Raw genomic sequence first — 15,110 nt, 5'->3', positions numbered from 1 at the left:
AGCCTTAGGATCGGTAATCAATATTTGATCGGTCAGTCTTGACACCTGGCACCCCTGCCGTTCAGCCATTGTCAGTGGTGGCCAGAACTGCTGAATTGAGGAGCTGCTCCATCTTCTGATAGTGGCACGGCCGGCGACTGCACTTCCTCCCTTTATTGATTTGAATAGGAGGCGGATGTGCAGGACCCGGTTGTGGCCACTATCCGAAGACTGAGCAGTTTCTCAATTCAGCATTGGCGCCGCCGACACTGTGAACAGCTGATCGGCAGGGGTGCCGGGTGTCAGGCGCTGACCAATCAGGCGTTGATGACCTATCCTAAGGATAGGTCATCAGTGATAAAGTAGTGGACAACCTCTTTTTAATTTTTTATTTGGAACAATGTAATATCTTTTTCTTTCTTTTTTTTTTTTCCATATACCTTTTCCCATGTTTTGTGAGGTTAAGTCTGTACTGAAGAGTAGAGATTTGTACAACTTTATTAGGTCTACCCAATTCAGACCAATACGTGAAGTTGGAGGAGGAGCGAAGAACCAAACAGCGTCAGGAGAAGGATAAGAAAAGAAAGAAGGAAAAAGACAAGAAAAGTGGCAAGACCCGGCGACACAAGTCGGTTCACACTGAGAGTGATGAGGACATTGCCCCCGCTCACCACGTGGACATCGTTACTGAAGAGATGCCAGAGGTTGGCTAATTTATTACCCAACAGCCAGTATTAGGAGCCTATGCGATATAGAGGACATACACAAAACAACACTTTTAGGTCTTGTACACAGATGAGGGTTTCGTTCACACGTTCAGTATTTGGCCTTAAATGGAACGTGTTAGCAGAAATGATTCCATCAGTTTTAGACTTTTCTGTGGCTCTCCCATTGTCGCCAATGTTTCCTCTATGGACTGCGCCTTTTATGGCCCATGAGACTGCCGTAAAGCGTATTTATAATGAAGGTGTTTTTCCGATTCCACTTAGTTCCATTTCGAGAGGTGAGTGAGAGCCGATTGATGCCTCCAGGCATGTTTGCCTGGTCTGCAGTCATTGTGCTCCTGTCCTAGTCTTTACAGTAGGACCCAGGTGACATATCGCCGCTATAATCATGTACAATCTGACATTAAACAGGTTAGATCACCATAGTATGTTACAATATGGATATAGTTGTTAGAAAATAATGTTGGTAATAATTTAAAGAGCTCAGATTGGAGAACATGGAGAGCGGAAGTTCAGAGATTTCTTGTGCAGCTTTGGTGGTTACCTTGCCACCTTAGCAACAAATTACAGCAGGAAGCCCCATCTTTGAGGGGGATCTCCGACTGCGTTGCCCATCCCTCAGCATGACTGAGTTTTCAACAACATGCAGCATATGTTACCAAGACTAAACCTGTGATTTAAAGGGAATGGGTCACCAGGGTCTTGCTACCCCATCTGAGAGCAGGATGCTGTAGGGTCATAAGGCTGTGTGCACACGATGCGGATTTTGTGCGGATCCGCAGTGGATTTTTCTGCACAGAAACGCTGCAGGTTCCGCACAGTGATTTACAGTACAATGTAAATCGGAAAAAAAAAGCTGTGCTAATGGTGTGGAAAAATCCGCATGAAAACCGCTGTGGAACAAAAGAAGTAGCATGCTGCTTCTTTTGTGCGGAACTGTAGCGTTTCTGACCCCTTCCATAATAGAAATCCGAAGGGGGAAAAACCGCAGAAAATCCGCATCAAAACCGCACAAAATCCGCGGCAAATCCGCACTTGGTGTTTTTTTGCCAGGAGATGCGGATTTTGTGCGGAAAATTCTGCACCCCAATCCGCAACGTGTGCACATAGCCTTAAGCCGAATTCCAGTGGTGTATCACTTGCTAGTCTGCTTGCTATCATTTTGATCTGTTTTCTCTACTGTTTAGTCTGCCAGTTCCCTGAATGCTGAGCCCTGTATAGCCCCGCCCACATCACTGATTGGCAGCTTTGTGTACACTGTTCATAGGCAGAAAACTGCTAATCAGTGGTGGGGCAAGGGTTACACAGAGCAGGAGGAGTACATGGCATAAGACAACTAGTCCTCAAGTTATCTTCTTATAAAACACTTGTTTTATTGAAACTTCAACAATATACCATTAAGTTACAAAACATCTACGGTAGTTTTTTTTTTTTTTTTTTAATATCATGTAGCAACTTTTGAAAGACAATGCACTCAATGCTTGTAAAACATTTTTTTACTTTTAGAATGCTCTTCCTAGTGATGATGATGATAAGGACCCAAATGATCCATATAGAGCACTGGATATCGATTTAGATAAGTATGTAACCATATGACAAAATATTATGATTTTAAGATTTGGCAATGTTTATTTCTCCTTCGCCTCATTGGGGGACACAGACCATGGGTGTATGCTGCTGCCACCAGGAGGCTGACACTAAGTATTACAAAGAAAGTTAGCTCCTCCCCTGCAGTATACACCCCTCTGCTGGCTCCCAGCTAACCAGTTCTTGCTTAGTGTCCGTAGGAGGCACACGGACGGGTCTGCTATTCAGACCCAAAGAACTCTTTTTTTTTCCGTTTTTTACTTTTTACTACGGTCGAATGGGGCGACGGATTCTTTCATGTTCCGATCTCCTCGAACCATCAACAGGCGAGCACGGGAGTTTTACCTCTCCGTATCCTCTCCTGCGACGTGGGAAGCCACTGCCTGAGCTGATTCTAGGGGCGACGGGCCCCTTCAAGGGCACCGATCTCCCCCCTCCCTTATCAGACGAGCACTGGAGTTTTCCTTCAGTATCCTCTTCTGCAGCCAGGCCTATTGCCGGACATTCAGCCCTGTCCACCAGGTTTTACCCTCGGCTGTACAGAGGCACCTTCCAGCGTGGCGTCCGAGCAGCCCCCACTGCATCACCACTGAAAAAGCGGATGATGGAAGGAGGCAGACGGTTCCTCTCCACCCCTCTTCTGCAGGGATGGTGGATGGAGGCTCCCCAACCCTGCATTGTCCTATCTACCCGGGCACAGCTCCTACCTGCAGCATCTGCCATGGTCCCCCTCCATATTGGGGTAAGTGCTCCGTGAGATTTGGGTGTTCCGACGGTCAGAGGAGGGCTCCATAGCGACTGGGTCCCCACAGAGCTTCGCGGCACTTTTCCCCTCAGTCTGCGGGTGCGCGCCGGCCGAAGCCATAACTTTAGTCCCCGGCTTCGGCCCTGTTTAGGCCGCAGCCCGGGAGGCCCCGCCCACCGCTTGCTCCCTTCTAGCGGCTCCGCCCCCCTATTCAGGCGCTTCTCGTTCCAGACGAGATCTCGGCGGCCATCTTCCTCCTCCTCCATTGCGGTCACTATTTCTTCTGGAGGGGGCTGCGGCCGGCGGTTTTTCAGCGCTGAAGTCAGCGCTATTCCAGTCGGGGGACTCAGAACCTGAGTAAGGTGAATCGGCTCCCCCCCCGGCACGCATCCCGGCAGCATTAAGGGACTAGCTTCCCTGTTTTTTTTATATACTTAAGGCTGCAATTTTCTGGTGCTCCTGCTCACTACAGAATGTATAGTACAGTATGCAGGCTTGCAAACGGAGAGCTGTGAGTTCCCAGCAACGAAGCTCTCATGACTAGTGTTGAGCGATACCGTCCGATACTTGAAAGTATCGGTATCGGAAAGTATCGGCCGATACCGTCACAGTATCGGAATCCAATCCGATACCGATACCCGATACCAATACAAGTCAATGGGACTCATGTATCGGACGGTATCCCTGATGGTTCCCAGGGTCTGAAGGAGAGGAAACTCTCCTTCAGGCCCTGGGAACCATATAAATGTGTAAAAGAAAGAATTAAAATAAAAAATATCGCTATACTCACCTGTCCGACGCAGCCGGGACTTCAGCGAGGGAACCGGCAGCGTTGTTTGTTTAAAAATCGCGCTATTACTTGGTTACGTGAATTCCCGGCTTGTGATTGGTCAGGTCGGCCATGTTGCCGGGACGCGGACCAATCACAGCAAGCCGTGACGAAATTACGTCACGGCTTGCTGTGATTGGTCCGCGTCCCGGCAATATGGCCGCCCTGACCAATCACAAGCCGGGACGTCACGGGAGGCTGGACACGCGCTCATTTTAAAATGGGCGCGTGTCCAGCCTCCCGTGACGTCACGGCTTGTGATTGGTTGCGCCGCGATCAACCAATCACAAGCCGGGAGGCTGGACGCGCTCATTTTGAAATGGGCGCGTGTCCAGCCTCCCGTGACGTCACGGCTTGTGATTGGTTGCGCCGCGATCAACCAATCACAAGCCGGGAGGCTGGACGCGCTCATTTTGAAATGGGCGCGTGTCCAGCCTCCCGTGACGTCACGGCTTGTGATTGGTTGCGCCGCGATCAACCAATCACAAGCCGGGAGGCTGGACGCGCTCATTTTGAAATGGGCGCGTGTCCAGCCTCCCGGCTTGTGATTGGTTGACCGCGACGCAACCAATCACAAGCCGTGACGTCACGGGAGGCTGGACACGCGCCCTTTTTAAAATGAGCGCGTTTCCAGCCTCCCGTGACGTCACGGCTTGTGATTGGTTAATGGCGGCCATGTTGCCGGGACGCGGACCAATCACAGCAAGCCGTGATGTATTTTCGTCACGGCTTGCTGTGATTGGTCCGCGGCCCGGCAACATGGCCGCCCTGACCAATCACAAGCCGGGACTTCGCGTAACCATGTAAAAGCGGGAATTTTAAACAAACAACGCTGCCGGTTCCTGCGCTGAGGTCCCGGCTGCGTCGGACAGGTGAGTATAGCGATATTTTTTATTTTAATTCTCTATTTTACACATTTTAACATTAATGTTGTTCCGATACCCGATACCCGATACCACAAGAGTATCGGAATCCCGGTATCGGAATTCCGATACAGCAAGTATCGGCCGATACCCGATACTTGCAGCATCGGAATGCTCAACACTACTCATGACTCATATTCCCTGGTGACTCATATTCCCTGGTGACTCATTCCCTGGTGACTCATTCCCTGGCGACTCATTCCCTGGTGACTCATTCCCTGGTGACTCATTCCCTGGTGACTCATTCCCTGGTGACTCATTCCCTGGTGACTCATTCCCTGGTATTTGCTACTCTGCCTCGGTAGTCGCTGGGCCCATAGGTGCATCCCCAGCTTTCCATGCCTTTTTATTAAACCCAGGACCAGCATTCCCTGGTCTTAAGGGTCCCCTAGTTTTAAAAGGGTCACATCCCCATTATTCTCTGCTCTGCCAGAAGCCGGTCTCCTTTTCCTTAGTACTTAATCAGGCCAGTATGCCCTGGCCTTAAAGGCACAGGGCCAGTAGGCACTGGTCTTAAAGGCACATGGCAAGTGTGCCCTCATCTTAAAGACACATGACCAGCTTCCCTGGTCTTAAAGGAGCATGACCAGCTTTTTTGTTCTTAAAGGCACATTACCAGCTTTGCTGGTCTTTAAGGCACTTGTTCCTACATTCCTCTCATGACCAGTATTCCTGGTCTTAAAGGCACGTGACCAGTATTCCCTGGTCTTAAAGACTCGTGTCCAGTATACCCTGGTCTTAAAAGCACATGACCAGTATGCCCTGGTCTTAAAGGCACGTGACCAGTATCCCCTGGTCTTAAACGCTATAATCAGTATGCCCCGGTCTTAAAGGCACATGTCTAGTACGTCCTGGTTTTTCAAGGCCATGATCTGTATGCCCTGGTCTTAAGGGCACGTGACCAGTATCCCCTGGTCTTAAACGCAATAACCAGTATGCCCTGGTCTTAAAGGCACATGACTAGTACGTCCTGGTTTTCTAGGCACATGACCAGTATGCCCTGGTCTTAAAGGCACGTGACCAGTATCCCCTGGTCTTAAACGCAATATCCAGTATGCCCTGGTCTTAAAGGCACATGACTAGTACGTCCTGGTTTTCTAGGCACATGACCAGTATGCCCTGGTCTTAAAGGCTCATGTCCAGTACGCCCTGGCTTTTAAAGGCACACGACCAGTATGCCCAGGTCTTTAAGGCACGTGACCATTTTGGCCTGGACTTATAGGCTCAGGACCGGTACGCCCTGGTCTTAAACGCAAATGACCAGCATACCCTGGTTTTAAGGGCACATGACCATTATCTCCTGGATTTCAGCATGCCCTGCTTTTAAAGGCACATGAACAGTATTTCATCTTACAAAAGTCACAAGACCAGTATTCCCTGGTCTTAAAGGCTCATGGCCAGTAACCCCTAGCCTTAAAGGCGCATGACCAGTATTTACTGGTCTTAAGGGCACATCATCTATCCTAAGCTGGTCACCCTAACTGAGCTCTGGAGCACTCACATGCTCCCTCTCCTACAATGGGAGCCGTCGGCTAGCAGGGGCCGCAAGTATTCTAGAATAACGTACAGGTTCTAGATAATCTCCATCAACATTTGACGGTGATGCACTGGAAGACCTCTAAGTAGGATACCATACCTGGTCGGAATTTTATGGGCGACGGGTCCCTTTAAGGGCTCCGATTTCCCCCCACACCTTCAACAGACGAGCACACGGAGTGTCGCCTCCATGTATCTTCTTCTGCATCCAGGTCTATCGCCACAACCTGCCCTGTCCACTCGGAAACCTCAATTCTGGGGATGTACTGAGGCACACATTTGTGGCGTCCCAACAAGGAGGTTTTTTCCCCCCTTTGTATCAGATGCAAGAAAGTGGACGATTCCTCTCCACTTCCCTGTTACGAGATGGTGGATCGAGGTTTTTATTTTTTATTTATTTTTATTTTTTTTCCTTATTTTCTTCTCTGCACGATGGCAGAGACCTGCTGGTTACAGTCCCGCATTCTGTCACTTGACAGACTCGCCGGGCAGAATTTCTTGCGGTATTCCTACCAGTATCCTGTTCGGTGTATCATCAATTAAGATTCCACAGACGGTCGGATAGCAGGTCTAGTTAGTTCCGTCCTGTGGTTTCGGGTTTAGCGCTCTACCCTTCCTTAGCCGCCACATGGATTGCTTGACCAAAGGGAGAGAATGAAAGTCTCCGGGTCCCAGACCTTATCTACTTCGTTCCACAGTATAGCTGGCCAATCAAATCTTCTGAGCGGGAGACTAGCAAGGGATCGTATCTCTTCTTCAAGCTCAACCAGCAGTGGAAGCATTGGCCAGGACAGTCTAGATCTAAGGGATCTTGGTTCCAAAATGGAGGGAATGAAAAGTATCCCAAACTTCTAACAACCTTTGACAGGGCCCTCTCTTTTTTCGGATGGAGTTCCTCCGCTCAGCCACTACTTCAACAGAGAAACGTGGTTGTTTTCTGGCATCCATCGTCATTCGGGATTCTTCCCTCACATACCTATTTCTCCTCTCTACTATATTCTCTTCGCCTTTCCATTCGCGAACAGTATTTTCACGACCTGGCCCTTCTGCCTGGCTACCACACCAGAGTGGTCGCAAGGGTCATGACGGTTGTCATGCGCTTCTTGCACCTTAGAAACATGGTCGTCCTGCCCTACTCGGTCGACTCTCTAGCTGCTCTACAAGGACTACGATAAGTCGTCTATATCACTTGCAATACCCTCTCTCTTGGGCTAGCAGCTAAACTTAGACAAGTTTTTTCCTCATTCCCAGCCCAGCAGATCCTCTTTGACGATGATCCTGCACAAGAAGGATGGTAATTCTCTCTCTCGAGTCAAGGTCGTGGCCCTTCAACACGGAGCTTGTGCACTTGATCACTCATTCCCTCGGTTCATTCAATTAGCTAGGAGGGTTCTGAGCAATAAGATGAAAACGGAAGTAGTTTTCTTTTGCTCCGCTCGTTTTCAGCAAGTCAATCAGGCTTTCAAAAGGTAGTTTCTAAGCTCCTTCCTCATCCAGAGCCTTCTTCTGGTCCAATGGTTATTAGGGATACCAATGCCCGTCTTCTTCTCCCGATCATTTCTCTGGGGATCTGAACAGTACGGCTAATCCCACAGCAGGTCCACTGCCCTTAGGCGGGTCAACCATCCGTCTTCAATTTGGATAATGCCACGGCTGTGCCATACGTCAATCATCTCGCAGGTACCCACAGTCAAGCGCCATGGCCGAGGTACCTCGCACTCTCTGATGGGCCGAGATCTATCATTCGGTGATCTCAACAGTACATGTCCCTGGAGTAGAACACTGGGCGGCTGACATATTCAGCCGTCAGGGTTTTTCTCCTCAAGTGAGTGGGAACTTCACTCGGAAGTCTTCCTTCACATCTGCCTTCACTGGAGTACTCCAGATGTCGGTCGGATGGCGTCCAAGCTGAACGCCTATGTACTCCAGTTCATGGTTTGGCTGCAAGATCCAAGTCTATCGCAGTGCATACTCCGTTTCTTCCACGGTACCAATTTCCATAACTCCTCTTCCACTACGTCTGAGACCTTTTTGGAAGCGGAAAAGGCCCCCAGTGATCCTGGGAGACCCGCACTGACCATGTCAGGTTTTCTCGCTTGCGGTACTAGTATTTCTCAGTCTTATTTCGTCAAAAGTGGAACTATGGACCTTCTCGCAGGGAGTCTCCACCTGTAGTTCTTCCCTACCGGGTACCGTTAGATCTGGGGGACCTTAATGGTCCTGGGGATCTTACAGTACACTCCTTTTTTCGATCCAGAAAGACTTTACGATAAGGGAACATCACTCCCCTTTTTTCTATGCGTTCTTGTCATCCTGATGAGTCTTCAGAGCTTCCCACTCTGTTCCTTTCAGTCTTTTTTCCTTATTACCATCTATGCATCGTTGCCCTCAAGCCATCCCATTCCCTCGTTGCCAAGGTGGTTTTGTATTCCCACTGTTGCAGGGGCATCGTCCTCTCATCTTTCGGCTCCAGTCCACACAACGGAATGGGTTCTCCATAATCTGGAAGTAGTGAGTGCTCCAAGTGGGTACGTATCGAGGACGGCGTCCTTCCAAAGGTTGGACACTTTGCTTGGGCTTCTCGATGGTAAGTAGGCTTCCCGATGGTCACAGGAAGGGTTTAGCCGGGTTCATCGGCCACGTTAGCCTGGTGGATTATTTTCACCATCCAGGAGTCCTTCCGTGCTAGATGTCAGCCTATCTCCCTGTCTCAGGTCCGCATGCATTCTTGAAGCACTATAATTCACACACTTCCACAGATGTGAGTCTGGGCAGGCGGACTTTGCAGGCCGCCTTGGCGCACTTGTAAGTAGCGGTTACACGGCCTGATCTGATGTTGTCCCCACCCAGGGACTGCTTTGGGACGTCCCATGGTCTGTGTCCCCCAATGAGGCGAAGGAGAAATAGGGATTTTTGTGTACTCACCGTAAAATCCTTTTCTCCGAGCCATTCATTGGGGGACACAGCTCCCTCCCTATTATTAGGTATTTGTTTTTATCATTTGATATGTTATACTCTCATATATAATGTGACATGCTATACGCTTATATGTTATTGATCTCCTACTGCTTTTGCACCGAACTGGTTAGCTGGGAGCCAGCAGAGGGGTGTATACTGCAGGGGAGGAGCTAACTTTCTTTGTAATACTTAGTGTCAGCCTCCTGGTGGCAGCAGCATACACCCATGGTCTGTGTCCCCCAATGAATGGCTCGGAGAAAAGCATTTTACGGTGAGTACACAAAAATCCCTATTTTCATGTTTTTTTAGATTTTTTTTCCACTCGTTATTAACTTCAGAAAGTCTATAATTAACCCATTTTATTTTCTGCCAATTTTTGTTTGTCTGTTCTTACAAGAGCCATAACTATTTTATTTTAAATGAAATGCAATTATTGTTTTTATTTTTAATTTTTTTGTGATTTTATTTTTACGGTGCGGTAAAAATTACCTGGCATCACAATTCTCCTGGTCCGTTCGATTACTGCGATACCAAACCTTTTATTTTTCATTTATTTATTTTTTTTACATTTTTAAAAATAATTCAGAAGTTTATTTAAAAAAAAAAATAATAAAAAAATTGATTGTCGCCACTTTCGGAGATCCGAAATTTTAGTTTTCTGTCACTAAAGCTGTACGAGAACTTATTTGGCAAGCTGATGGTTCTAGTGATATTAATATACACATACATTTTTTTATTTTTTTTCATTTATTTATTTTTTTATTCCAGATTTTTTTAAGGAGATTTGGTGACCAAAAACCACAATTTCTTTTTTTTTTTTTTTTTTATACATTGTTTGTTCCCTTAAGTGTTTTGAACCGGTAGTTGTTTGATCATTAATACTATATATCACAATGCTACAGTATGCAGCGTCATTGATGTTCTTCCATGGCTGGGTATCAGAAAAACTATGGCTTATATTCTGTGGCTGAGCTTCACAGGAGTATCAAGATGGCAGCAGGCCTCTCTCAACCATGGATTCACATCTGTACCGTGGATTTTGCCATGGGGAAGCTAAAAGGCGCATTGGCACACATGCATTGGCAACCACTCCATCTAAATGGTTAATGGCAAAGATCGGATCTCCGATCCGGTTACTGTTCTTAGACACAGATTTAATCAGTGGAAAGAGTGTGAAGGCCTACACGTGTGAATGGACCCTTAAGCTTTTTCCATTAGATGACTTGTATGTACGTCAGCACTGGGGTCAGCCTGCGCAGAGGAGACTCCGTATCTGAGCTCACACCACACGTGGTAGATGCCGGCTATATTACATATAGTGCGCGGTAAATTTCGGCTATGTGGCTGTGGTACATGTACATACATTTACTTTGAAGATTTAATGGTCCGCTCACACAGGTAGTACTTCATTAAATACCTCTCAGACCTGATGGCAGTCTACATGCTTATAAGTGGGGTTTCATTCCTTTCAAATGCATCAGCAAATTTCCCAGAAAACGTTTGGTGATTCAGCTAAACTTCCGCTTCTAAAGTTAGAGCATTGACTGACAGTAGAACTAATATTGGTGACAGCGTATCCATTGTAAGCTTTGAATATTTCTTCTGGATTCTTCAGTAAGAAACTTGTTGGATTTGCACTCTGTGGATCGAGCAAATGCATGACTAATCAGTTTGCTAAAGATTGTGACCAGTTCAATACTAAAACAATTACACATCCCAGAAACATTCTTTGTTTTCCAGACCTTTAGCCGACACAGAGCAACTTCCAGTTCAAAGGCACCGAAATGCAGACAATCTAAAATCTCCTGAGAATGAGGCCTCCACGTTGGATCCGAAAGTTAAAAAGCCCAGCAAGAAGGAGAAAAAGCAACCAGAGTCTGAGCGAGTGAAGAAGAAAGAAAAAAAGGTGCTTAGCTATTCTAATCTGTGAGCCGTACCCTGGTATTTAATGAAAGGGTTGTGCTCAACACCACTCAGGGTTTGTTCCATGGGGGAGATCGAAGCCGTGGTTTTAATTTTCATTCTTTGGTGTGTGTTGTTTTTCATTCTTCTGACAGAAAAGCAAAGAAGAGAAGACAAAACGCAAGAAGTCAACAACCAAGGAAGTCAGGGAAGATGATGCGGAAGTGAAGGATGAAGGGGAAAAGTCACAAGAAAAGACACCAGCAGATGTGAGTGACGAGAATCAGTCCCTCCATTTGTAGCCAGATGATGTCACATCAGTAATTGCTTGATTTTGTTTGCTACCCTTTCTTATCCATTCATACAACTACTCTTTTTTTTTAGTCTTTTCTTTTAACCTTTTTTTTTTCTTTAGGACATGGACTTCTGGCTCGCTGGATCTCAGATGCCACCACAGGAACAGGTGTGTGTACAGTGAAGGCAGTAACTTTTTTATTTTTACAAATTTATATCTATAACTGTGGCGCTTAATGTTATTGTAGTTGCACATGGAGGTCAATAGAAGCCAGCGTTCAGGATATGGTTAACAGTTCAAATTTTTATGCAGATTAGAACCAAATGAGGCTTTATGGCCAATAGCTAAGAGCCACAATGACCTGAAACGTGTTAGTTTGCAAACGGCCTGTCATTTGCTGAGTTGCTTGTGGTGTGCTTTTAATCTGAAGAAATTGTAAATGAAACTGTTTTCACCATTTTGTGTACGCTGGTGTAAGCATTTATATGTTAGGCTCTCTCCCTGTCCTGGACTTATCAAACTTATTAGTAAATGAAAAGTTTAGAATACTGTGCAGCTATAAACTACCACCCAGACCTGTCAGTGATAAGGCAGATCACTTTTTAAGTTCTCTGCCCATCATTAAGATGTGCAGGGTCTTTCATTAACAAAAAATAAATAAAATGGATGGACAGTGCATCTTGGAGTCTTAAAAATACTATAGTGCCCTTTAATGAGTGAAAGTCTTTCTGCTCTTTTTATATATGTGACATGACATATTGGATATATTAGAGATAAAGATGTCTTTCTTTCCATCTTGTACGTTTGTCATAACCACAGATTATTCTATAAGTATAGCAGATGTGGGTCCGCATCGAGTAATGCTGATTGGTTGTAACTTCTGTACAAATGAAAGGGATCCATACCACCGCTCCACTGACAATCTAGGCCTCATATGCAAGATAGATGCTTGTCTTAGTGAAACCTGCATCTGCTACATCTACTATATACACTGCTCAAAAAAATAAAGGGAACACTAAAATCCCACATCCTAGATATCACTGAATGAAATATTCCAGTTGTAAATGTTTATTACATAGTGGAATGTGTTGAGAACAATAAAACCTAAAAATGATCAACGGGTCATTCCATATCAAGTGATCCAAATATGAATATTTTTTTTACCTTACGTCTTTAGATTTTTTTAATTTTTTGTTTTTATGAAGTACAACTTTAGTTAATTACAAATTAAAAGTTTAAAATTTTTTTCTTCATCAGTTAATTTTTTACAGATTTTTAACCCCTTCCCGACATGTGACGGAATAGTACGTCACATGTCGGGACCCCCGCTTTGATGTGCGCTCCGGCGGTGAGCGCACATCAAAGTCGCGACATGTCAGCTGTTTTTTACAGCTGACATGTGCGCGCAATAGCGGCGGGTGAAATCGCGATCACCCGCCGCTATTAACTAGTTAAATGCCGCTGTCAAACTCAGACAGCGGCATTTAACTACCGCATCCGGCCGTGCGGCCGGATATGAGCGCATCGCCGACCCCCGTCACATGATCGGAGGTCGGCGATGCTTGTACATTGTAACCATAGAGGTCCTGGAGACCTCTATGGTTACTGATCGCCGGTGGCTGTGAGCGCCCCCCTGTGGTCGGCGCTCACAGCACACCTGCATTTTAGCTACATAACAGCGATCTGATGATCGCTGTTATGTAGCAGAGCCGATCGGGCTGTGCCTGCTTCTAGCCTCCCATGGAGGCTATAGAAGCATGGTAAAAGTTAAAAAAAAAAAGTAAAAAAAAATGTGAAAAAAATATAAAAGTTTAAATCCACCCCCCTTTCGCCCCAATCAAAATAAATCAATAAAAAAAACCCCCAACCTACACATATTTGGTATCGCCGCGTTCAGAATCGCCCGATCTATCAATAAAAAAAAAGCATTAACCTGATCGCTAAACGGCGTAATGAAAAAAAAAATCGAAACGCCAGATTTACGTTTTTTTGGTCGCCACGACATTGCATTAAAATGCAATAACGGGCGATCAAAAGAACGTATCTGCACCAAAATGCTATCATTAAAAATGCCAGCTCGGCACGCAAAAAATAAGCCCTCACCCGACCCCAGATCACGAAAAATGGAGACGCTACGGGTATCGGAAAATGGCGCAATTTTATTTATTTATTTTTTTGCAAAGTTTGGAATTTTTTTTCACCACTTAGGTAAAAAAGAACCTAGTCATGTTAGGTGTCTATGAACTCGTACTGACCTGGAGAATCATAATGGCAGGTCAGTTTTAGCATTTAGTGAACCTAGCAAAATAGGCAAGCAAAAAACAAGTGTGGGATTGCACTTTTTTTGCAATTTCACTGCACTTGGAATTTTTTTCCCGTTTTCTAGTACATGACATGGTAAAACCAATGATGTCGTTCAAAAGTACAACTCGTCCCGCAAAAAATAAGCCCTCACCTGGCCAAATTGACAGAAAAATAAAAAAGTTATGGCTCTGGGAAGGAGGGGAGCGAAAAACGAAAACGGAAAAACGGAAAAAGCTCCGGGGGTGAAGGGGTTAAAGTTGTGAAAAAGCATGGATTTTGGCTTGGTATGGCTTTACATTTTTTATCATATCTCGGGCTAGAATTAAGATATAGAGGCGGGAGAGGCATCATTTTTCTCAGAACGGTACCAGCTTTCATTTGATATGTCACAAGACTGTTTCTTTATATTTTGTTTTGGAGAAATCAAATTAAAAATTTTGATGCGCAATTCTGAAAAAAACGTATGTTTTAAAATTGTGAAAACATGCATGTGTGTTACTCGTGTCCATGTTTATATTTGTACAGGGATTCAACTTGGGATCTATCACATTTGTATTTTTTTTTTTAAGCCTTGAATCATCTGATTTTATGTTTGTGTGAGTTTCTTCCTTTTTTCTTTTCAAATTACAACTTACTGCATTCAACATTTATATGTAACAATAAAGAAACACAAAAAACAAATACCGAAGTGCCTGAATAAACACATCTTAATCATCATAACACAACTTGCTCAGCATTTTCAACCTGAATTCATTGAACAAGCCAAAAGATAAAAGGTGATCACATCCTCAAGTGTGGTTTTCTAAATACAGTCTCGTCCTAATTATGTTAAAAACAATCTTAAAAGAACCAATATTTCTACCACCTATTTATACATGGAACAATTTTTTTTCTACTATATCACTAAACATGTCATTTCTGAAGTGTTTAAGAAGAATAGTCCAGTAGTTAAATCCTCGTACTATAAAATATGAACTAATCAAACAGTTAATAGGAGGTTTTTACACTGGCCTTCTATCATCAATGTGTCCCTTCTAGTGGGTGAAATGTCATCTTGCCCATAAGCGCTCACTAGCAATGGCCGTTTCCTTCTGTGTCAGAGTATGTGCGGCTGTCATGGTGCTCGGCTCCACCTGAGTTATATCTGATTTTTGTTCACTTTTACAATGTCTGATTTTCTTGGATACACATAGGACGGCGCTGGACCAGAAGGTGCAGAAAAGTCACTTCTACGTCTTCATTTTCACAATCTTTGGAGAGTCCAGTAGCCGTCAGCGCTGATCATATTCACAGGTCACATAGCCAGTTGTGTCATCCATTGCCGATC

At 45.2% G+C, this 15,110-nt stretch overlaps 1 protein-coding gene across 3 annotated transcripts in view; it reads left to right on the top strand.

The window, feature by feature from the left end:
• Positions 1-15,110, top strand: part of AP3D1 (adaptor related protein complex 3 subunit delta 1) — a 131,438-nt gene that overhangs the window by 101,632 nt on the left and 14,696 nt on the right. For 2 of the 3 annotated variants that reach the window (XM_077271941.1, XM_077271939.1), the window contains exons 20-24: positions 484-683; positions 2,211-2,284; positions 11,023-11,188; positions 11,340-11,453; positions 11,600-11,647. In XM_077271941.1, coding sequence (XP_077128056.1) covers positions 484-683; positions 2,211-2,284; positions 11,023-11,188; positions 11,340-11,453; positions 11,600-11,647 — 602 coding nt within the window. The remainder of the gene's footprint in view (positions 1-483; positions 684-2,210; positions 2,285-11,022; positions 11,189-11,339; positions 11,454-11,599; positions 11,648-15,110) is intronic. The other variant, XM_077271940.1, reaches the window with a different exon arrangement.

This window comes from Ranitomeya variabilis, chromosome 1 (assembly GCF_051348905.1).
Source record: "Ranitomeya variabilis isolate aRanVar5 chromosome 1, aRanVar5.hap1, whole genome shotgun sequence".
In the NCBI taxonomy this organism is placed as follows: domain Eukaryota; kingdom Metazoa; phylum Chordata; class Amphibia; order Anura; family Dendrobatidae; genus Ranitomeya; species Ranitomeya variabilis.
The sequence above is the reverse complement of the archived record's forward strand: the minus strand, read 5'-3'. Positions and strand labels throughout refer to the sequence as shown.